The sequence below is a fragment of the Dermacentor albipictus genome, chromosome 6 (assembly GCF_038994185.2).
Source record: "Dermacentor albipictus isolate Rhodes 1998 colony chromosome 6, USDA_Dalb.pri_finalv2, whole genome shotgun sequence".
NCBI classification, from domain to species: Eukaryota; Metazoa; Arthropoda; class Arachnida; order Ixodida; family Ixodidae; genus Dermacentor; species Dermacentor albipictus.
The window spans coordinates 45,751,808-45,776,612 of NC_091826.1; the positions used below are offsets into that span (position 1 = coordinate 45,751,808).

Below are 24,805 nucleotides of genomic sequence, written 5' to 3' on the forward strand. Positions count from 1 at the left end.
TAGCTGCTTGCGTGACGTAATGCTCCCACTTAATGACGTGCTGCAGTTCAAGGACACAGCCTTCAAGGAAGAGACACGCAGAACAGGTCACAGGCGTCGCAGGACACGTGGCGTCTGCGACGTGTTTCTGTGATTCTCTGTGGTTGTGTCCTTGCGCTGCATCGTGTCATTAAGTAAGGCACCAACTAGCCCATCAACCTGTCCGTCTGCTCGCTCCTAGTTCATCTCCTTCCTTCATGGCGTAGTTACGTTTTTCTTACTGCGAGGTTTTAGGCCTGTGTAGGCGAGAAGGTCGCCTAACGACGAAGGCGACGACTACGACGCAAACGGCATGACAAGGGCGGCGTAATGGAAGGTACAGACTCTGCGAAACACCACTTAAAACGGCACGACTAGAACGGCGTAATGTAAGGTACGGACTCTGTGAAACTTCACTTACGAGCTTTACAACTGTCGTCGCAGTTTAAAAAAAAAAAAAAAAACAAGAACAAATTCGTCGTTAGATACCGAGTTGGCCAACTGTATGCTGCGAAATGTTCACACCCCAGCCCACGCCTGATTTCGCTCGCCCCGTTACTCCCCTCCCCCTCGTTCGTGTCTCTTGTTCCCCACGGGTCTTGCGCGCTATACGTGTTTCCCGAGGCATACATACGTGACTCTCGGACCGCTGTGTTGCAGCTCGTACGGTTAGGTCTAGGCACAGGGGTGTGTTGTGCGTTTAATGGGAGAAATGGTGAAAGACAAGCCAAAAAAGGGCGTCACGTTCAGGCGGACTCACTCGCATCTCACTACACACGCTCGAGTATAGAGCTTAGCTGTAGAAGAAATCGATGGGGGGGGGGGGAAGTGACGCAAGGCACAAGTCTTCCCGGGTAATACGGATCGCCGCGTTATACGTATACGTGCGCATGTCTGCCGTGGTGTGTACGTGCCGGTCTCCTCCACGTGACTTGCGCTTTCTAGGTGCGTCTTGCAGCGTGATGCGCCGAGAAGTGCGGAGACCGATCACGTGCAGCGGCGACTCCCGCGGGCGTGTTGTCACGTGTTTCGATCTACGTGCCGCGCGTCTCGCGCATGCGCATTTCGTGCCGCCGCTTGTCTCGCGCTTTTTTGTTTATTTTTGGCGGTGACGTATGACACGGCGGCACAGAGGAACGCCCGCAGAGCTTTTATATATATACATTGCGCATGCTACATCGAGTTCCCTATTTAAAAAAAAAAAAGAAAATACGATGGATTTGTCTGGTCTTCGGGCACGTGTGACTTGGGACGTTCATCCGGCTTTGTTTTTACTGCGCTTTGTCTGCCTCCATCGACCTCTGTTCCCAGGAAATTGCTGTATTTCTAAACGTGGGGTGCAGTGAGGCTACGCGCGCACGTTGCGGAATCGTTGCGAATATTGGAGCACTTATTACGCGAAATCGTTCTTAACGCGGCCAACTTGCGAAGTCCCGAATGCCGAATAATCCATACCTTGCGCAGCGGAATATAGCTCCTGGCGTAAATGTCTGATTATTGTCGAGATTAGAGAGTTTTTTTTATTTTTTTCTTGGCACGTGGTACGTTATAGAGCGATACGTGACGTGTTGGGACCTTTGCGCGTGCACGTTGTTGTATACCGCGAGTTACTGCGGCGGTGAGAATACGACGCGGCGCGGTTGAACACGTGTCGAAAGACGTTCGGCCTTCCCATTGGCTAAGGAGTCCTGCATCCTTCCACAGTGCTGCAAACGACTTCTGTCAATGAGTACGGTACTTCCGAAAGCTGTGAGAACTAGCTTGCATAGCTTGGCTGTCCTTGATATATCAAGACCGGCACGCCATCCTGCGAATGATCCTTTCCTTTTTTTTTTAAGTTTCGCGCCGTAAGCCCGTATACGCCACTGTGACGTCACGATTTAGGCTTACTGCGGCGGTGAGCAGACGACACGGCGCGGATGAATACATGTCGAAAGGCGTTCGCCCTTCCTATTGGCTAAGGAGTCCCGCAACCTTCGACAGTCCTGCAAACGACTTCTGACATTGAGTACAGTACTTCTGGAAGCTGTGAGAACTAGCTTGCATAGCTTCGCCTTCCTTGATATATGAAGACCGGCACGCCATCCTGCGAATGATCCTTTCTTTTTTTAGATTTCGCGCCGTAAGCCCGTATACGCCACTGTGACGTCACGATTTCGGCTTATTTTCTCGCGTTCCGGCCGGTTTGGCGCGGGAAAATTTCTCCAAACTTCGTTCCGCGACTGCAAGGTTCCTTTGGAAAGCAACCTAAATCTTTGACAATTAACAGACACTTTTAAGTCCGAGTAGACCCTGTCAAGATCAGAGGAGGTTGGAGGGACGAAAAATAATTATTAACGAAAAGCTGCTGCTGCTGCTGCTGCTGATGATGATGATGATGGCGACCCAGTGGTATTAGAAAACGAAGAAGAAAGAGATGATGATAATGAACATGCTATTTAGCGGCTTGACAGCGGCCAATCTCCCCTCGTGGCTGCGCGCATACATTGGTGAAAGCGACAACAGCAGCAGCAACATCTGTACCCCGGCGCGCAGAATGCAGTATACATACGTGAACGCATAACCGGAAGTGTATCGTCTAAAGTGTTCGGCCTTGACTTCGATGGCCGTTACTGAAAGAAAGGAGAAACAACGGACCCTACGAGGCGCAAACAAGGCGGAGCGTATGGCCGGGCGGTTGGTTGGCCCGGTTTTGTGTATACCCCTGTGTCCCTGAAAAACTCGTTTTCGGCCGGCCCTTTATGGTTATGCTGCCCGTAACGACCGCCGGACGGGTAGACATTTCTCTTGTTTCTTATCGCGCCCCCGTGCCTTTGTGCTGCGCTGCCCCCTTTGGTTGGTTTTATAGGGCGTAGGTGGGATTAACGTTACCCGCTGAAAGCCTGATTGAAAGGGCCGAGAGGAGAGATGGTAGGCCTGGGAGCGGGGAGGAGGGGAAAGGGGGAAGTTGCGTAGAACAAAAGATGACCGTCTTACATTTTAGCCATTTTTATTCGTCACGCTTTCGTTTTCGTTTCGTTTAATGATTCTTGTGCAACTATCGCGGGCGCTTAATGTCAGCCTGCGCAGGGCTTTCTCCCCGGGGACCGATCAGAGCTGAAGCCATCGCGTTTATTTCTTCCAGGGGACAGGGTGGGTTACTTTTATTCGATAATTTGTTGTTTCTATCTCGTTTTCTCTCCTTGGCTTCTCTGATGTTACCCTTCAATCATCTATGTAGCTCGATAATGCAGAGGAGGTTCAAGCTTACTAAAGAAGCGTCCTTGGACTGCGTCAAACGACGAAGCTCTACATATTTGCAGTGCGAACACCCAGAGCCTTGCATAATTATGTACATGTTTATGATCTATCTATCTATCTATCTATCTATCTATCTATCTATCTATCTATCTATCTATCTATCTATCTATCTATCTATCTATCTATCTATCTATCTATCTATCTATCTATCTATCTATCTATCTATCTGTCTGTCTGTCTGTCTGTCTGTCTGTCTGTCTGTCTGTCTGTCTGTCTGTCTGTCTGTCTGTCTGTCTGTCTGTCTGTCTGTCTGTCTGTCTGTCTCTATCTATCTATCTATCTATCTATCTATCTATCTATCTATCTATCTATCTATCTATCTATCTATCTATCTATCTATCTATCTATCTATCTATCTATCTATCTATCTATCTATCTATCTATCTATCTATCTATCTATCTGTCTGTCTGTCTGTCTGTCTGTCTGTCTGTCTGTCTGTCTGTCTGTCTGTCTGTCTGTCTCTATCTATCTATCTATCTATCTATCTATCTATCTATCTATCTATCTATCTATCTATCTATCTATCTATCTATCTATCTATCTATCTATCTATCTATCTATCTATCTATCTATCTATCTATCTAACTAACTAACTAACTAACTAACTAACTAACTAACTAACTAACTAACTAACTAACTAACTAACTAACTAACTAACTAACTAACTAACTAACTAATCTGGAACAGCCAAGGATACCAGCCCAGGCCGTATCCGCATTACGTTCTGGCTAACGGTCCAGTAACGCCATCTGTCCACCGAAGCTTTGAACGCGTTCCGCATCGATACGTCGCGTCGCAACATGCGGTGAAGGGCGCGAAACTCCTGCAGATGCACCGGGCCGCCGGCTTCTTTTCTTTCTTTCTTTTTTGCCTGTCTTGTCCAGACACATCGTGCTAAAAGAAGACCAGACGTGCGCCCTTTAGAAGACGTGTGCCAAGAATCACAATGTTTCGTTTTGCTTCTTCGCATTCCCGTTCGTGTTTTTCAGCACAACGGTGCGCCATCGAAACCCTTACTGGATACAGGAAAGGCGATTTAGGTGTCTGTGTTTTTTCCGATTGGTTCAGCAACGTCAGGAACTTGGCGCGTTGGTGATTGATCATCTCGGGAAAAAGAACGAAAAAAAAAAACGTGCCAACTGACGAGGCCGCAAGGAAAAAGCGCAATAGACAGACAGTTTTAGTTGCATGTTTCGCAACTAGAGCTGTCGTTGAAGAACTCGCAAGTTACACGCATGCTTACTCAGAAACATTGTAAATTGACGTTGCGGAGAACCTCTCCTGGAATGTGCATCTCGCATACGTGATCAACAACGCCGACCGCTTGATTGGCTTCCTGCGTCGCAAATTTTCGTGCGCACCATCTTCGCTTTAGATAACTTTGTGCGAAACGCTTGTCTGTCCTAAATTAGAGTGCGCATGTGCGATTTGGGACCCTTCTCAAATCGTTTCTTACCTACTCCCTTGAATCTGTCCAGAATCGAGCCATTCGTTTCACTTTATCAAACGTCTAATGTTGCCTTAATGTTATCTTAATGTTATCTCAGTCTAATGTTACATTAATGTTATCTTAATGTTACCTCAGTCTAATGTTACTTTAATGAAAACAATCTTAAATCTAACTTTGTGCCGCAAATATCAAGTTCTCTATATTTTGCGTAAGATTCATCATGACAGACCTATTTTGGAATAGTCTGTTCCACCGTTCCAGAGTACGTTTTCAAATGTGTCGGACCGATCGGTGTCGTGACTCTCTTGCCTGCCAACAACCGGTTCCGAACGGAACAATCTTCCCACCTCCATCGCGCGATATCGCTGACACAGAAAATTTCAAGATTGCTTCACAAGTTGCCTTGCGATACTATTTTGTATTCTACTGTATATTTTACGTGCATTATAACACTCCTTTCTTAAATGCCTTGGGCCCTGAAAGTATGCTTGATATATAATAAATAAATTAAAACTTTCGATTACTTTCGCAGCAGCAGTTGCTGCAAAAGTGCGAGTTCTAAGCCGTCACCTTTCCACACATTTTAAGGTAATCTTGGATAATCTGTCGTTGCGTGCTTTCTTTGTTTCGTCACAAAAAGGACAATTGACAGTTTAATATGCCAAGTCATTTGTTCCGTTTCGTATCGGCTTCCCTCTGATTCGGCAACTCCCTGCGCGCTATTCTTTTTTTCTTTCCGTCCACGCACGCTCGCTTTTCAAGCATTTCCCGCCACGGCCTCGGAGATTGGCGGTGCGCGGCATAGCGCGCCCTCTATGCAGGAAAGTCTACACTAAACTTCCCTGGATCTCGGATGACGCGGCGCGCCATTTCTTTGTTTGTTCTTCTCACCTACAGGTGCCGCCGCGAGCGCTTCCGTCCCGTCGTCGTTATTTTATCGTTGCCTAGATGGCGCAACCTTCTGCTGCGGCGGCAGCAGACGACAAGGACAACGACTGCGTTTTGGAAAGAGATTTCCTGACCGCGTTTCGTAATCTGCCCTGTATGGCGCTCGCACACCGGACGCACCACCTGCTCTGACTTTGGTCATCATCATCATCATCTTGGGGACAGTTTTGTTCATTCCAAAAGCGTGGACTTGGCGCTTGCGTAACCGCCATCGTCGCTCGCTTATCCTGCCCCCTCCCTCTGCCTCGCTGTTGATGACGTTATCCTCTTTCCGTCGGCGGGGTGTGTGTGTGAGCTCACGCCCAGTTCTCTGCAGACGTCAGTGGCGTTTGAACGGCCGGGCCTCCCTCGTAACTGTGTCGTAGTAGTACGTCTGTCCGCGTGCTCGCGTGTGTTTGTGTGTGCGTGTCTTCTGCCACCGTGGACCTCGCTGTTCTACCGGCCGCTTCCCAGCACCGCCAGGTTTACTATTCGGAAGGGTAAGCCATGCCATGAATTCGCCGCTTCTTGACAAACCAGTCTCGTTATCTTGTTGAGTGTTTGCCACGTCTTCTATTTTGTCTTTTTTTGCTCAACCGTCGTCGCTGTGTGTATCGCTCTTGCTGTCGGGATGGTTGGCGTGCCTGGCGCTCGTCTCGGTCCCGGCGGCGTCGGAGTCGTAGCTGTCCTTGGGCGGCATAGCGTGTCCGCGTCGCCTAGAGAGCCGGGGCGAAAGAAACCATGTTTCTCCTCGTGAGAAACTTTGGACGTTCGCACTGGCCGACTGACGGGAGGTGGGCTTTGCGATGGCCGAGATTGGCGCTTTTGCGCGTGCTTTTCTTTCCGCTTGGCGTTGACCGATGCATGCTCGGTTTATTTAGCTTGGCTAACAGGTTGGAATCCGCCGTGTTTTGCCTGTCCCCTGCCCACTCGTGGGGGGTCCAAGTGCGGAAGCAATTGCACCGAAATTACGCTAGACAAGGCATGCTACTACTACTCTGACATTTCACTTCTTGCGTGCGACCACTTTAACCGAAAACCTTACACATTGCGGCGTGGGTCAGCTTCTTAACCTGTAGCTTAGCAGTCTGTCCCTGTATTACAGCTTCGCAATTGCTGCTGCTAACAGAAATGTTCGTGACCCTCGGCTACACGGGCAGTAGCGGATGTTGCGCTTGGGGCGTTGCCACTAGACCCAACCTAGACAGCGTCGTTGGTCGCGCCCACTTACCTGGCGAGCGACGTATATATGGGTGTCGTCAGCGCGATCGGCTCCGTAAACGCCGCGGTTCGCGCTGGATCTTTCAAGTCGTGCGTGTCTTTGACTAGTAATTCGCCCGCAATATGCCGATGTGTGCGGCACTATATATACCAAACCGGTGACAGCCTAAGAATGCAGTACCAATGACACACGGCTATCGTGCCCGGATTTAATTTGTGTAGATACGCCAATTACGTTCGCCCGGTTCTGTGACTTCACGGAGGTGAACTTCCTTCGATTCATTTTTGGCCGAAAGTGACAAAAAGCCGCACCGAGTCGCTTGACGAGGTAGCTGCCACCGCGGCAACGGACAGTTGTCCGAACGAAAGTATGGTAATACGCGGTAAAATAGTTGCTTAGAAAGGGTTTGAAATTTCTTGGACGCAGAAATGGGCAGGCAGACATTTGTGCCTTTCAGTGCGGAAAATAGCGCAAGAGACGGACGGCGCTGTGACTCTCTTCTGTGTTTTCCGGTGTTTTCCGTCCGTTCTAAATGCCTTGTGACCAACAAGCCGAACAGAATACTCCGCCGAATTTCTTTCTATATGGGCCTGTCGCGAAGAATTTTTCGGCGCGGGGGCACACAAGGCAAGCAAGCACAGGGCGGTGTCGGGCGGGCGTAGGGCGTGCGTAATTCATCGGTCGTCGCTGAATTCGTATTTCCTCTTTGACGCCTACCGGCCGAAATTTACGATTTCAGTGTAAGAATGTTCGGACTTTACAGCCTCTTTCCGATTGTCGTAAAGATGCTTATGGTTTTACATTCTTTCTTTATTTGCGTGCAGCTTATGGCAGTAGCTATTGGCCGGCGATCGTATCTTAATATATTAGGATACGATCGCCGGCCAATTTTTCGGAGTTAGTTTTCGGGTCTTCTCGATTATTCGGACGGTTACCCGCAGCAGCGCGGGTATAACCCACTCCACTGAAGCCACTGCGTGTAACGGTAACTATATTTTTCGGGTACTGTTACGGGAATATTTCACGAACTCCGCGGTTAGTTCCGTCTGTGACGCGGTGTCTTGTGTGCCTTCTCTCGCGTCGTGCGTTTCTTTGCGCCGAAAAACACACAAAAAAAAGATAATTGCAGCTTTGAATGTATAGAGTGGTGTGCCTGTTTGCGTCGACGTCGTTGTGGCTGCCAATCTTATAGGGTAGCACGTAGCACGCCGACAAGCTGCGTAAACGACAAAAACGCGACAGCACGTCAGGCGCGCGTCTTTTTTTTTTTGCGCCCAGCGACCGATATCGATAACGGCGACGACGCGGTGACACAGACGGGAACACTGACGTCACCGAGGTCGCGATGCTCGACGTTGAGAAGCAGCAGCGCGTCCGATCAACACCTTCTAGATAGCACAAGGCCTGTTCACTCCGATCCGTGACGTCGTGCTACCTGGCCCGACTGCTCTAGAATCTAATGGGGATGCTCCCGTGTAAGCCGTGGGGATTTTGACGTGACCGCTTTCGTCACGCCAGCCTTGGCAACGGAAATTTCGGGCCAGGTAGCCTGACGTCATGCATCGGAGTGAACAGGCCTTGTGCTATCTAGGTGGCGTTGGTCCGAGCCGCACTGCACCGGTGACACATTTTTTTTAAAAAAGGTGACGACTCCGGCAAATCGTGTGGGTGGCGTTTACTAAGGTCGCTCGAGCGAGCCCGCCCCCCCCCTCCCCCCCCCCCCCAATCGCTGTCGGATATGTCATCCTGTCATGTTCGTCATCCTGCGAAGCGACTCAAGCGACCGCAAGCGACCGTCATCCTGCAAGCGACCGTTCGAGGACGACGTGGTTCGTTGAACGCGTTGCGGTATTTCCGCCGAGCATTTATCAGCTCGCGTTTCCTATCATCTCCTCTTGCTTTTAATGCGTGAGCATTAGGAATGTCAAAGTCGGGGAAAACAAATTTGTGCGAATTGTAGGAAAGCCGGTCACGTGGTAGACCACACGCGCACAAATATATATATATATATATATATATATATATATATATAGTGTGCAACTGTGACAGTAGGCTGATCCTAACCACCGTCAGCTGCACTTCGCATCTCGAAGGGGCAAGTCACGTGTCGAGTGAACACCTGAACTACCCTTCGCAATGTGATGACCACTGTGTGAACCCCGGAACTGACATTTCAAATATGTGCGACGTAATGCCAACGCATTTCTGTAGCGTTTACCACTGCATCGCCACCGAACTATATATATGTTTAAACCTTCGAGGTAATGCCCACCCCACAGCCGCGGCAAATCCGGGCGGGTAGATACAAAAAACGGTTTCGCTTCAATAAGCGAAACGAGATATGTGCAACGTGATCGCATCAAGTTCGGCTACCACGTGAATGATGGGCGTAATAGTGCGGATTCGTCTAATATTCGTGCTTGTGCTTTCACACGTTCTTGCCGCTTTATTTCTTAAGCCTTAACCAGCCTTTATGGTCCCACATTTCCAAACATTAATTTATTTTTCTTGCTATATGCGGGTGTAGGTAGTGACTGTGCGGAGTGCTCAGTGAATCCACTCTCTCATATTAGTAGGTTTGTCGTATAATGCGGGTTCCGCATGGTCCTGCGAGCGACCGAAGTTCGTAAACAATTGAGCACCACCTCAAGCAGACATTCAACCCACCTCCAGCGGCCGCCGAGTTTTTCCTTATTTTGACGTGCCAGCAAACCGTTATTCCTCCCTTGCTATGCAAGTCTGGCGACGCAGCAATCAAGGCTACTGTATTTTGCATTTCCTGAAGTATAGATATAGGGGGAGGGGGGTGTGGGCGTGCTTGTATCAAGGCGCGTTAAAAACAAGTAAATACGGTAGTGGCTGCTGCTGTAGTTGCTGCTGATCAAAAGAAGCCACGTTGGCTGCTGCATTTCGGATAAGCGCTGTTGCCATTCTCTCGCATAACCCACGTTGCTGTGCCGCTGCTGTCTTCCAGCGTCAATCGAAGCCTCTACATAGTTATTGCTAACAGAGGCCGCCTGTTTAATGCCGTTCTATTGAGAGAGAACGTAGTCTGCTTGGCAAACGCGCATTTCATAACTTATGCGTGCAAAGAAAGCCTCATTGTGTTTTTCAAACATCGGCGCCTTTTTATAGCTAATAGGTCTCAAAAAGCCGCGCCGGTTTGCTGTTTGCCTGAGTGACAAGCCGATCTCCTACGCACTTTTGCAGGAGGGCGAGGGGGGGGGGGGGGGGGCGTCGGTTGAAGTACGCGTGCACTATGTTCCACGCTGCTCTCTCATTCTCTCGAACGCGTCGTGAAGCGACGGGACGTTTTTTCGGGCCGACGCCCACCTAGAGACCACGTTTCCCGCGATGACCCCGATGATGACGAGGGGAGGGGGAGAGCTTTTCTGACCCGTTTTAGTGTTTTGTTGTTGTTGTTGTTTGTTTTGGTTTGTTTTCTTCTGTAAGTGGGCGTGTGTGCTCTGGCGATTATCAACGAAGCCTTCTCTCTCCTGCCTTGCTGTTAGTCGCGCCTTTCGGTACGTGTAATCGCGGTAATGTCGCCTTCGCGTTCGTATATAGTGTGATGTTGCGTATATAACAGCCGTGGACCCTGGCGCGATACGCTGTTGCTCGGTGCTCAGAGTCAAAAGAAAAGTTGGGGGAAACACTGTCGCCTTAACCTGTTGGAGGTGCTTCGAGTGGTTTTATCGTTTTGCTTTTTTTTTTTTTCGCGCGACCACGGCAGCCGCGTGGTGTATAATGTACCTAGAGTCCGTCGTTATCGGGTGTTCTTTTTTTGAAATTCGGCGGTGTTCAAATTAGGGCGCCATTTTTTTTAAACAGGAAAGTCGGGGAGAAATCGGGGCCTTTGTTTTCTGGCAGTCCACAGCTCGTTTTTTTTCTTTTTTATAGCTTTTACAATCTCACACCGGCAGTGATCTCCTTTTGTACGCAAACATTCTCTTTATATTCTAAATCCACTCACAGGAATATGTAATGGCAAAGAGAAGTGCTCGCGAATCGTTTGACGAAGTTATCGCTACAAATCTTCGTTGTCAAGCATTATATACTACGTCAAAAAAAAAAAAAACGACATTTATAGACTAATTTACCGCTCGTTTCTTTGTCCTCTGCGCTTTTTCAACAGAAGAACGAAGCGCAAGAAGTAGTGCATCTGTAGATTGCTTGTGTGTGTGTGTGTGTGTGTGTGTGTGTGTGTGTGTGTGTGTGTGTGTGTGTGTGTGTGTGTGTGTGTGTGTGTGTGTGTGTATATATATATATATATATATATATATATATATATATATATATATATATATATATATATATATATATATATTAGAAAGAGAGACGCACACTTGCAATGAAATTATTGTAATACCAAATAGACCAATCAATGTAGTCGGGTAAACAGTTTCTCAACGCCCGAGCTACCCTTCGCAATGCAGAAAAATTAACTCAGCGCCCTGCGTTAACTCGCTTGCTTGCGAATAACCGTCGTGCACGTGTATGCAACATGCGGAAAATGCGATGTAATGTGCCATTGCCGTATGACAAAGGCATATATATATATATAATACCGCATTATATGGGCCTGCTAGCACTGTCCTCTACTGCTCTCGTTTATGGCGCACTTCACCCCGTCCGGTCTCGCCAATTCGTCTAAATGTATACGAGGGGACGCAAAAGTCCACGTCCAAAAGTTTGCGAGCCGCGGGAACCGGCCGGGCAAACGTGCATTTTCGATCAGTGTGCAACCATAGCCAGCAAAAGCGCGCAAACAGTATGTGTTCACGCGTGCCAGTTCAAGCTGGCTTCGTTCCAAGGTTGCATACATAATCAGCATTTCAGATTTCAGTCTGGAAACTTTTCCTTTTCTTTCCTTCCTTCTATCTTTTTTTTTACGGCGACTGCGCGCAGTCGTAAATACGGGAACATATACTGCGAAATGTATGCGCGAGACAGCAGCGCCCGCGGATTCGTCTAATGCTGCGTCTGATGCTGCGTCTAATCAAAGTGCACAAAATTCTCTGCGCAACGAGCAACTTATTTCACATGCTTGCGTATACGAGCCGGTCGGTAGGGGACATCGTCGCTGCGAAATCCCGTCTTTCTCTGTTTCGTGGAAATGTTGCGCAATGCAAGGACGTTTCTGGTGCGCTGTAGTTCATCACGGCATCGCCGGCAGCGCCTATGCTGTGTAAGAGGCGATTGGAAGATTGGTGGAATAAAAGTATGGAAACCGGCAAAAAACGGAGACGCACAAAAGCACATTTCGCAATAGGGGATCGGAAAATTTGGTTGTGGGAGTTCATAGTGGTTTCTTTTTTTTTCTTTTTTAACCTAGGTAGGACATGAGGCAGTATAATAGCAAGAGCTTGGTGGCACCACTCACCGCACCGCTTCAAAGGGGACGCTCATAACATCCATTCATCCATCCACCTGTGTCGCGTGTTCTCGTGTTCCGATCGCACATTTCTTTAGCAGTGCGTTCCTGCTGGGACAAAATTTTTTTTTCAATTCAGACCTGCCGGCCTTAAGATCTGAAAAGGGTTCGCAATCAAATTAGAAGATATACTAACATTTTACGTGATATTCTAAAATTTGCCAACTTAACGTGTTGATTGTTATTGAAGATTCGCTGACTTTGTCAAGGACGTTGTGAAACAGCCAGACTCTTTCTAATCCGTGACGTCACACTGATTTACCGATGCTGTGGTTTTGGCGCGAAATTCAGAAATACAAACTTTCAAGACTTCATTTCCTCTTCTATATAGCGGTCAAAATGTATACCACTCCGAAGTCAACCAAAGTAGTTTCTAAAGAACGCTTTATCAGCCCAAACTGCTTTACCGGCCGTTTCTATTTAGCATCTCCTCGAATGGAGTGGCAGTCGCCTCTGTCACGGCTTGAACGCCATATGCACGTGTTTTTTCTGGCTCTGCAGAGAAGTTCCTAGCGTAAACTCCCGTGGACAACGCACGCATGCACACTAACACTTAAACACACACGCGCACACAAATACGCACAAACACACAAAAAATACACGCGCACACAAAAAATACACGCGCACACACAAATACACGCGCACACACAAAAATACACGCGCACACACAAAAATACACGCGCACACACACAAAAATACACGCGCGCACACACAAAAATACACGCGCGCACACACAAAAATACACGCGCACACACACAAAAATACACGCGCACACACACAAAAATACACGCGCACACACACAAAAATACACGCGCACACACACAAAAATACACGCGCACACACACAAAAATACACGCGCACACACACAAAAATACACGCGCACACACACACAAATACACGCGCACACACACACAAATAGACGCGCACACACACAAAAATAGACGCGCACACACACAAAAATAGACGCGCACACACACACAAATAGACGCGCACACAAAAATACACGCGCGCACACAAAAATACACGCGCGCACACAAAAATACACGCGCGCATACATACAAATACACGCGCGCACACATACAAATACACGCGCACACACATACAAATACACGCGCACACACACAAATACATACACGGACAGACTCAGGCACAGCGCGCGTGGCTTACCCACTATTAGGCGCATTGCGCCTACGCAACGCCGCACGACTCCGAGCTTTGTTACAAACAAGGTTGCTCCGTCGGTCGCGTTCGACACGGAGGCCGCCCCGCGGTTGTTTTTTCCCTTCACGGTGGCTCTCTATTTATAAGCCGCACGTGCAGAACCTTGCTTGGCGCGTGTCGGCTGGCGTCTACGACGTGTGACGACAGAACCGTCGCCGTACACGTGTACCGCTGCACCGCGCATAATTCACGTCGCTGCAGTGCATTGCGCCGAAGCGAGCGCTTGCTGCGCCGGTGCAGGCAGTGGTCTCGCTCGACCGGATTCCCGAGAGGGCTATTAATAATGGACGCAATTTGTCGATGGCTGTTGCGTCTCACCCCCCCCCCCCGGTCAAACTATTCTGTTTACTTTTGTTCTTTTTGCGCGGGAAAGCCGCGCTCACTCGTTTTCATCGTCGCATGGTGACCTGCACCTTCGTTTTCATTGTTATTCTCTCTTCGTTGTACTCTTGCGCCGTATACCTCGATCCACGGTGTAGTTTGGCTCTGCGTGGCCGATCTATTCAGATTTCGTAGTCCTCCTCCGTGCCAGGTCGGGCGGGTTGGTTGTTCTGCTGGCGTGCCTTTCTCCCGATTGACTCCGATATTGGTCGATTCGCAAGGAACGTTGGCCTCCTCCCCCCCCCCCCCCTTCCCTCCGTTCCCCCATACTCGCCTTCGTAATTGTCTGGAGGGGAGCTTAGCGTCGTGCGTCTGGCGATCGGCGGCAGCAGACCTGTTGTTGACTTCCCGGCTGTGGAGCGGGCGCGTGTTTTTGTGTCCGGGTGGGAGGGAAGGGAGGGGAAAGGCGCGATCAATGATCGCGGTGACCGCCCAATGCGATTCGCTCGCAATTTGGCGCGCCGCTTCTCGCGTTATTAGCGCATGTGTGTAGAGCCGCTGATGCGACGAGAGCGGCAAGGGAAGAGGCGGACATTCAGTAAGGAAGGGTGGGGGAAGGGTGCTTGTAAGTTTACTTAATAGTCGTCGCTTAACTGATTTCGGAATACGTCGATCGGCGATGTGCCGTTGTTCGAATGGTCAGTAGCTTTCGTGCTTTAAGTTCGGTGCGTTGCATGTATGGCCCCTTCCACACTTTCATTTTGGGGTCTGTCCAGGCTTTCGCATATAACACGCGTTGGGTAACGTCATTATATGCTTGCCCAGGCCTCCTCGACCGTTGAGCCCACTGTACCATGCGAGGCGGACGCCCGAAGGAAAATGAGTTAGAAGAATTAAGCCTGCCGCATGGACCCGTGCCTTCGCCGTGCGTCTCTATGCGTCGACCAACGTAGCTGATTGCGGGTTAGTTCCGCGTCTATCGTGAAGAAACGAAAAACACAATGGGCCAGTGACAAGCAGAATCCGAAAGTACCGCGGACAGATAGCGATACGCAGTGCCTCTCGCACCTGAATCGATGCGGCACCCTTGACGGCTGCCTCTCTGCATGTGGCGGTTTCGGGTCGTTGCGTTTAGGGGGCGTTAGGTGTCGACGCCGCAGTCTGATTTTGCGCGTGTACAGGGCGTCGGAGGTGCAGCGAATGATCAGTGAAGTGGGAGACCTTTTAGAGTATATTGGTGGAAAGAAAGCAGGGATTGGACATGATAAAACGGGAGTCATTGTAGCCGTACGTAACGGTACAATATAGGGATATAGGTTTTAAACATGAAAGTTGAGATCAGATATAGGCGACAAGGCTAGATGCCGATAGGTGTAGTAAAACATGATTAGATCGAGCATGCTGGGTGACTACTTGTCTCCAGCCCATTTCAAAGTGAAGCCAATAAGCATCTTCATCACCAAGAGCAAAAAAGAAGACAAACCGGGGTGGTTCGCTGGTCTTGCTCTAGCAGTTAACGCCTGACGCCGTGGAATTTGTTCAGTGCCAACTTCTGCACGGCAGGAACTTATGTACGTGAGAGCAACTTGAAATAGCGCGCCACGGACGGCACAACAGAAAGCAAGACATATACAGGCGCAAACTAACAAGTGATTTTGTTGAAGCCGGACCCACAGGTATATATGACTACAAGCTGCGCAGACGCGCCGTTACAAGGAAAGAAATGGAATTCGTCAAAAACGGGAAGTGATCAAACCAGGCGCGAAAGGAACTTCTTTTCTGCACCGTACAGTACAATCGATATTGTGTTTGAACAGTCCTGACCTGCTTTTCTCATAAAAAATGTGCCTGTAACGTCTCACGAGCGGTTTTTTTTGCTTGCTCTTGCCTAGGATTTTCACATTACGGAAACGTGGTTCACAAGTGGGACAGCTAGCTACTGCAACGGTCAGCAAGATGTGTGTTCTCCTTATCAGCTAGGTTTCTTGCGTGCTCCCTGAGTCGGTCATTCCTGCATCGCCCCGTCTGGCCGATGTATACATATGCGTATATATATCTAGATGATAAGAACACACATTTTGCTGACCATTGCAGTAGCTAGCTGTCCCACTTGTGAACCGTGTTTGCGTAGCGTGAAAATCGTAGGCAAGAGCAAGCAAAAAAACCCCTCGTGACACTTTAGGTGCATGTTTTCTCTTTTAATCGGGAAAGCAGTTGAAGATTGTTCACGTGCAACATCGATTACGGGGCTGTAATGAAATTACTTTTGCGTCTGGTTTAATCACTTCCTGTTTTTGACGAATTCCATTTTTTCCTTGTAACGGCGCATCAGCGCAGCTTGTGGTTGTATATACCTGTGGGTACAGCTTCAACAAAATCACTGTTTGCTCCAAGTTTGCGCCTGTGTTCGTATTCCCTTCTGTTGTGCTGCCCCGTTGCGCGCCATGTCAAGGGGGTTCTCATGTCAAAATACCAACTAGCCCAACATTCAACTCTTTTAAAACTTTCGTATAGCGCTCTATTTATCTGCATAGCGTTCACCGGCTCATCCAAGTCGTTGAAGTGTACACCACCCGCCGTGGTTGCTCAGTGGCTATGGTGTTGGGCTGCTGAGCACGAGGTCGCGGGATCGAATCCCGGCCACGGCGGCTGCATTTCGATGGGGGCGAAATGCGAAAACACCCGTGTGCTTAGATTTAGGTGCACGTTAAAGAACCCCAGGTGGTCGAAATTTCCGGAGTCCCCCACTACGGCGTGCCTCATAATCAGAAAGTGGTTTTGGCACGTAAAACCCCAAATATTATTATTGAAGTGTACACCGTGAAGACGCGTATTTGAACACTTTTCTCAAGGCTGCGGCAGCGCCCGCCTTGGGGTCTTCCGCTTGTTCTTGCGTGTTCGCGTTTTTTTCTTTTCTTTTTGTCAAAGTGAACCACCCCAGCAAGCACGTGCGAATCAGTCAAGCTGCGTTTTAAATTTACACGCCCTAACGCTCATCATGCGCGGGTTCAGGTCTAAGAACTTTATGTACAGTTTCCTGTTGAACATTTAGTCTGAACACTTTTGTGAAAGGCATGGATGTCCAGCCCCTACTGGCGTTAAAAAAAAAAAAAACGCTGTTGGCTTTCTATTGCTGACAGATATGTGCGTGTCCCTTGTCTTCTTTCGCATGGACTGGCTGACGCGCCTTTCTTATTTGTTGCAGTAGTGCGGGTCGTGGTTAAAGAAAAGTCAACAGCTTGAGCCGCGAGATTCGAGGATGGCGTGCGTTGGTGATATAGCACGCTCTCTCTCATTGGCAGGCCCCGTGGAAGAGTGCCAGTGTCGTTCCGGTGTTTTTTTTCTTTTCTAATTGGCGTAATGATCAATATCGATGGCTCTGGAGCTTGAGAGAGGGAGAGATAAAGACTCGTTCGCGTGATCTGGTAACCACGTTGTGTTGCCCTGGTGAATCTGATGCTGTCTTGCATCCCCCCCCCCCGCCCATTTATCTCACGGGCAGCCGTGTTTGTAAAAGTCGCGTGTAACTCGTGACCCCCCCCCCCCCCCCCCTGCACCGACCTTGAGCAGTCTGGAGAGTGGTCAGCTTTGGTTAGGTTGACGTCGTTAAGTGACGTCGTCGTGCGAACATTCGAAATCGGATCGATTATCCTTTGTTTGTGGTAGACGCATGCGATTCGAACAGTTCGATATTCGGAAACTGCGTAATATTCGACCCTGTCTGAATATGAATTGCCGTGCTTTTAGTGCCTATCGTAAATAATAGTAATGAGAATATAATAATAATAATAATAATAATAATAATAAATCAGGAGCTGCCATCTCCAACATGTGGTTAACCCATACTTATCGAAATAGTAAGCCAACGCCGACATGCACCTGTTTAGGACTTTCTCTGTGGGCTCCTCACCTTCTCTCTCCTCTTTCCTATCCCCGTTCCCTTGTGCGGCGCGGTTGAGGAGACGGTTACTGCCGTGCACTTGACGCTACCTTTCACAACCTTTACTTGAGCAATGCCTCTATCTCTCTTGTCTATACATTTTTTTTTGTGGTGGTGACTAATAAGTCGAGTGCCCTGGGTTTCCTTTCGTCTAGTTTATTACACAGCGAGGGTATCGAACGAGGCAGCCTTGATGCCTTCAAGTATAGCGTGTGAGGGTTTATTGATCAGTTTCGAGTTGCGCCTCCATCGAAGAAAAAAAAAAAAAAGCTCGCGTACCGCATACGTAACGCATGCGCTGGTAAATAGGATGTCCTACATCCACTTGCCATGGCTGTGGGCGGTACGGTGTAGCACCGACCGCGGTATCCCAGTGGCTATGACGTTGCCCTGCTAAGCTCGAGGTCGCGGGTTTGCCTCCCGGCCCCAGCGGGCGCATTACGATGGGGGGAGAGAGAGAGAGAGAGAGAGAGGTGCGGAAACGCTCGTGTAGCGCGCATTGGGCGCTCGTTATAAAGGGACACGAAAGAGAAAGTGTTTTTGTTCTGTGTCAGTAAATCACCACTCCTACAATATCAAAAGCACCACTCTTGCCACGATATAAGACGCTTGGTTATAAGCCAGGAAGAAAGTGCAATGACACGTAAAACCCGTGGCGACGCCTCCTTGAAGTTACCGCATCAGTGCGCGCTGTTACGTCATGTATTTTGACGGCCTAACTACGAAAAAAAAGAAAGAAAAATACTTTAAAAATGCGTGACGTCAGTGGCGTACCGGCAGGGGGGAGGGATTCGCGCGAAATTGAACGGCAACTTCGACCTTCATTTCGCTCTGTAGTACTCGGCGTATTATTTCGAAATGAACTAGTATTTTTTTTTTCTAAGCACACTTTATCCGTCTAAACTGTTTTCAGTGTTTTGTTTAGCGTATATACCTTCAAAAGGTATACACTAATCCGGAATGCTCCTACTAACAACGTGCCTCGTAATCAGGTCGTGGGGCTGGCTCGTAAAAAGCCCCAGAATTAAAAAAAAAAAGCTGTCTCTGGCGAGGAGGAGAGTGCGGAGATTGACGGCAGCGCCTCCACGTCTTCCTGACGTCGCGCGTTGCGAACGCACCTGAAAACTGCTGCCGCATATATGTACGTATTGTATATGCGGGGGAACCTCTTATCACGTGACTGTCGTCACGTGCACGGTGTTAGAAGTACTTCTAACACCGTGGTCACGTGCCTTGCGGGGTGAGCGTGTACAGTCGACCAAAAAAGTTTACGGACCAAGAGACCTGACAAAAAGCGGAATATCTCCGCAGCCTCCAAATGCAGCCTGTTATTCCAGTTTCCAGCCTTTACTGGTATATGCGAACAACATTGTGATGCACGGTTTTACTGGCTACTTTTAAGGGCTGCTCGTATATTTAGCATTTTCTGAGACCCCGTGGTCCGTAAACTTTTTTGGTCGACTGTACGTGCACGCGTATGCACCACGTCGTCCCTCCGTGTCGTGTTCGGCCGTCGTCGGAAGCCCGAGCGCGCGGCCCCTTTTGATTTCTCTCGTCACTCACTCGGGTGTACGCCGGCCACGCCCTTGTCGAGACCCCTCTCTGGCTGTCGCTGCCTCCGCGGTCGCATCGGCTTCGTGACCGAGGGTCGAAGATTTCGATCCAGGGGGTGGGTGGGTTGGGGGGGGGGGTTGGGGATCGGAACTGCGGAAGGAAGCCCTCTTTTTGAGTAAAACACGTTGTGGGGCTAGTTGGTGCATATCTTCCAATAGGTGAAGCGCCAATGGTGACGGCAGACAAGAAGGAATAGAGACAGGACACGTCTTTTTGAAGTGAGGGAAAAGCTGCGCACAGGCGCGTACACGCGGCTCACTGCTCCTTCGTCGTTGTATGTGGAGAAGTGGGGCGAAGCGGCTGCGCCAAATTCGAGGCGTCTCCTCCCACTTTATTTTACTCTCTCGTTGTCCAAACTTGAGGTCTAGAACAGCGTGGTCTGCGAGGACTCGAAAACGTATTTAGCCTGTGCTGTAGTCCAAAGAAAGAGAGAGAGAGAGAGGAAAGCTTTAGTAAAGTTATTGGTTTCTGATAGGCCCTTCATAAATTTTCATCAAAGCCATACGTACGTAAAGCTTGGATCTTCCGATTTGGTTCAATGTAAGCTGTGGGGGTTAGGGTGACGGGCCGAATTCCCAGAGTTGAGCACTCAAACGGCATTGGGCACTCAAGGGGACCTTTCTGCTTGTTCTACCGGAGTTCCTTGCGACTTCAGTGATTTTTGTATATTTAGGTTTTTTCTCACACTTCGTAAGGGCCCACTTGTTTCTGCGCTGTCTGCGTTTTGGGTGTTACTTGAACGCCCATTTTTAACTGAAATGCGTCCGTTATTCCGTCGAAGTAGGAAGCGCGCCTTTCTTTATTTTGCAACTAGTATGGAATCAGCGTGAAATAGATTGTACTTGCGGTACGTACCTCCTTTTAAACATCCTGGGCGAGAACGTTTATGAATACACGCTCCGGTTGAGACCTTTGCAAGGTTTCATTTTGTTTTTCTTCACCAAAGGAATGTGTTTCGGGTGACGCCCGCAGTGGGTCGTCATCGATGGTCACTCTGTCATTCTACCGAACGAGTTTAAATATTGGAAGTGAGGCCGATCATTTGTGCGGTCATTAGCCGACCTTTGTATGCCCTCTAATTGAATGCCACGTGTTCTTTACTTCTATTGTTTGCCTGGCACTGACGACAGCAGTGAATGTACGGCCTGAATCGCTGAAGCGTATAACGTTTAACGCGTTACTGCACGGAACTAGTGCATAACATCAGGGTCGCTTACGGCTGTTAATGTGCGACGACGAAGCCACGCAGGAGCGGTTGCGTATAGCGTTTATCGCGTTACTGCACGGAACAAATGCGTAACCTAAGCATCGCTCATGGTTGTTCATGCGCGACGAGAAATCCACACACAAGCGGTTGCTACGGATGTAACGACACCTCCGACACGCGTTTTTTTTTTTTCGCACCTGCGTCAAGAGAGGAACTCGCGACGGACTTGCTATAGCATTGTTACGCCTGGTACGTAGCTCGATAACACGTGCAGCGAGCACTATCTGCTTATGCATTTCTCGACTGTCGATGTAGCTGACTCGTCTCGGATCATCGTGTGATCGGCCTGCGGCACGTAATGCATTGTCCCCAAACAATGGCAGTGTGCGTTGAACGCGCGCGCACACCCCCTGCAGTGCGCGCCGTCGCTAAGCCTCGCATTGACTTCTGCGTGCCGTGCCGCCAGGAGGCGTTTATTCGGCGCGCGCCTCTACGTTAATAGTCGTCCGGTACACGTTGTCATTCGCGGGCGAGGTTTCACGTGCAACAGCCTAGCTTGCACTGTGAGTATACAACTTTTTACTGGAGCGCGGAATGAGTCGCCCGAAAGACTGAAGGAAGCTGCGAAACGCTCCCCCCCCCCCCTCGAATTGAAATTTTATGCAGACGTCTTTCGTTGACCAGGCGGTGGCCATGCAGCTAGGACGTATTCGTGTCCCTTTCCACTATCTTCGCGTGACGCAGTGCTCAACCAGCCAGCGCTCATTGGCTGAAATTGAGCAAAACCGGATGAGCTGATTGGCTGGTTTGAAGCACTACGTCACGCGAAGGCGATGGTATCGTTGCCTTCGCGTGATCCTCTGAGAATGTCTCTTGCTTTCGTTGATTCAGTTTAACTTTCGTGGATATAGCTGAGCCATGGGGTCAGGTCCCGGTCACTGTGCAGTGAAGCGTCGCATGGACGTCATGTCTCGCGAAATAACCTAAAATTATCAGTCCAGCGTACGCGGCCGCAATACTTAAATTTCTTTTCTGCGCGTTGTACCGGCTGGAAGCGGCGAAGTCTTCGTCCTCGGCTTGCAGCTGATCGGCCCATCAATTTTGGTCATTTGGCGGTGCTATATATCCAACTGGGCACAGCTGTCAGATTTAGCCACCTCGTCATGTGATTGGCTACGCCAAGTCGGCTAAGCCCAACCACGCCCAGGGGGGGTATTACATCGTCTATTCGGTGACAGCGCTCGATTGCGTTCAAAGGTGAAACTCGACTGGATGGAGACATCTTTCAGCTCACTTATACCGGGCGAAAGTCGTCCTGGCCGCTCTTTTCGTGTCGCGTTCTCTCGACCTCCGACGTTTCCCGTGACCATTGGTGCGTGCTTTGCGGGCAAACGTTGCTGAAAAACCCGTACGACGTGCGTGTTACAGACCACACGTACGCTTATGGACGCGTGCAAGCTCGCGTTCACGCGCCCACGCATGCGCAGACGGTGCGGTATGGCTCATACGCGTCGAAACGCGATGTCCTCCCTGATATCGCGCACTTCGGTTGTCTCAGGTGGCGCGCCTGGCTACGCAGCTACGGCGCGGAACATTAAACTCACCCTGAAGCAGATTTATATCATGCAAGAAAGTGGTTCTTCTTTCTTTTTTGCGCTGATCTAACAGCTGTAAAAATATAACAACTACGTTTATAGATATTGAAGCTTTTTGAAACACTGTCGATAACAAAGTACGAAGCGGCGGCATCTGAGTGAGACCAGTGAGCGCGCGCTGTAGCGCGTCTTTGTGGATGCCACGGAGGAAAGAAACTGCGCAGCTGTGGCAGAAAAGATTTTCGAACTACCCATACCCAGGCCCTCCATGTGGTGCAAGGAAGTTACTGAACTAATCGTATGTCTCAAGCTAAAATACGTAGAAAAATCGTAAAGCACGACTTGCACACAACCTACAGACATGATGGCATTGGTTTGTAATTTGAATATACGTTCGAATTCTGTTACGTGAAAGCTCGAATCCCTTTAACCGTTTTTAAACCCTTTAAACGGCTCCACCATTTGCGCGCACCAGCGCGTGAATAGCTTTAGGTTAGTAGATGCAAGTGGCTTGCGTACGCAAGAACTAGGGGCTACGGTACTGCGCATGCGCGCACACCCAGACGTAGAGGTCTGCGCTTGCACAGTACCATGGCACCTAGTTCTTGCGTCCCCTAATCTAAAGCTCTCTAATATGAGTCCGCGGAGTAGTGCGCTCGTTTCCTTGAAACGCTTCTAGATGGCACTCGCCTCCGCCGCATCATGGCCCACGCAAGAGGCCACAGTTTTATGAGAAAACCCACCTTCATGCATAGCGTTCGCCACAAGCGTTTCCCTATAAACATTACGGTTACATACACTACAGTTGCCAGAAAGCGTGAGAAGCAGTCAGATCTTTGAACGCTGTCGTGTTCCACTCTTAAAGGCGAAGCTTAAGTGTCCTCTGAATTTTCCCTTTCCTTGTTCTTTTCTTCCTTCAATCTTGGTGTCAAAAACTTTTTCTTGCGAAGTTTAAATGACATTCACTTGTATTTGAAGTATAAAATCTCTCGTGAGGGCTGCTGTATATATATACCCTATCTGAAGCTAGATTTTTTTACTTGGCCCGAATATTGTTGCAATTGGTTGCAGGTTCGGCTCCCGGCCGCATTTCGATGAGATGGAATGCAAAAATGTCTGTTTCCATAAATTCAAATGCGTGTTGAGGAAGCCCAGATGCTCAATATTATTTCGAGGTCCTCTCACTATGGCATGCCTCATAATCAAGATTGTGGTTTTTGGCACACAACAGCTCAAGAATATTAATTTGAATTAGTTGCAGTTGGCCTTGAACGAGGCATCCACTGGTTTTTGTGATGTTGACGCGAAGCTTCCGGTGGGCCGACCACGGTGACTATGCAATCAAAGGCATAGGTGCGGGGCAAACGTACTATCATAATGCAGTATGCGTCTCCTCGCAAGGGTCAGCGGTTGTAATGGTTTAGAGGTAACCATGGGACGTGGTGATAAAAAATTCATTTACATGTATATGGATAATCAATCGAATTTGACTCCCTAGTGCTGTATCTCATTAGTTGCTCAGCTATATAGCATGTAGACATGCGAATGTTTTCATATTCCTTTTAATATCTTCATGACTGGTGTAACAGGTCGTGTCATAAAAGTTCGTTGGTGCACCCTTATAGTCGTGGGCTGTACTTATTGTATGTACTCATATAGGCTTCGTGCTGTGATTGCCAGTAATCGTATCCACCTTTCTGCGATGCCCAAAGCAGCTGTGGTAGATGCAGTGCCCGTCATTTGATCATGTACTCCTAATTTGTTGGTCTGTCAGCTCGTTTCTAGAATCTATTTTAATGTCGATTTTACTTCTACTGCTGTCCCCAATAATCTCAGTATTTAATATAGTTGCATGTTGATATTACTACTTTGGTATTGTTGCGTTGCTGATGCGAGTGTTTAATGGTTGCAGGGCCTCTCATGAGTGACTCAGCATGGGCTGCTCAAACACAAAGGCTGTGGAGTTGACCAATGAAGACCTTGAGTTCCTCAAGAAGCACACAGAATACGATGATGCCACGATACGCGATTGGTACGCAGGATTCAAGGTAAACATTTTTTTTTTCTGTGGTAACTGGTTTTAAAGGGACGCCTAAACATCGTTTGATAAAACATTTAAGATGTTCGCTAAGCCTGAAAAGATGTAAGAATGAAAGACTGGAACATGTGCAGCAGCACTGCCTAGCAGGAGTTCCTGCAACAGGAATACTGTGCTAATCCAAATTACCGTATTTACTCGAATCTAACGCGCACATTTTTCCCTGATAAAACGGGTCCAGCAATCGCGTGCATGTTAGAATTGAGCACGACCCTAAATCTGCGTTACCATATCGCCATCGGCATTTCAAAATCCCCACCTCATACACGTTTCGAGCCTAGCTGCCGTAGCTTCCTCCACGTGCTGTAGTACGTGTTGCACCGTCCGTCTTCCCGCTTTCTGCATTTGCACTGTCGGCATGGAAGTGCCGACTGCAAAAACATGTCGACTACATCACGATGCCACAATTAAAAAGAAAGCGATCACGCGTGAGGAGGCCGACGCAAATTGGGCCGCA

General features: G+C 48.9%; 2 protein-coding genes across 5 annotated transcripts in view; both read left to right on the top strand.

The window, feature by feature from the left end:
• Nca (neurocalcin homolog) overlaps nucleotides 1-24,805 on the top strand; it is a 181,059-nt gene that overhangs the window by 121,217 nt on the left and 35,037 nt on the right. The gene's annotated exons all lie outside the window — the stretch shown is intronic.
• Nucleotides 5,831-24,805, top strand: part of LOC139061018 (neuronal calcium sensor 2) — a 28,754-nt gene continuing 9,779 nt past the window's right edge. The window contains exons 1-2 of the mRNA XM_070540433.1: nucleotides 5,831-6,196; nucleotides 24,163-24,298. Of these exons, the coding sequence (XP_070396534.1) occupies nucleotides 24,185-24,298 (114 nt within the window). The 5' untranslated portion in view covers nucleotides 5,831-6,196; nucleotides 24,163-24,184. The remainder of the gene's footprint in view (nucleotides 6,197-24,162; nucleotides 24,299-24,805) is intronic.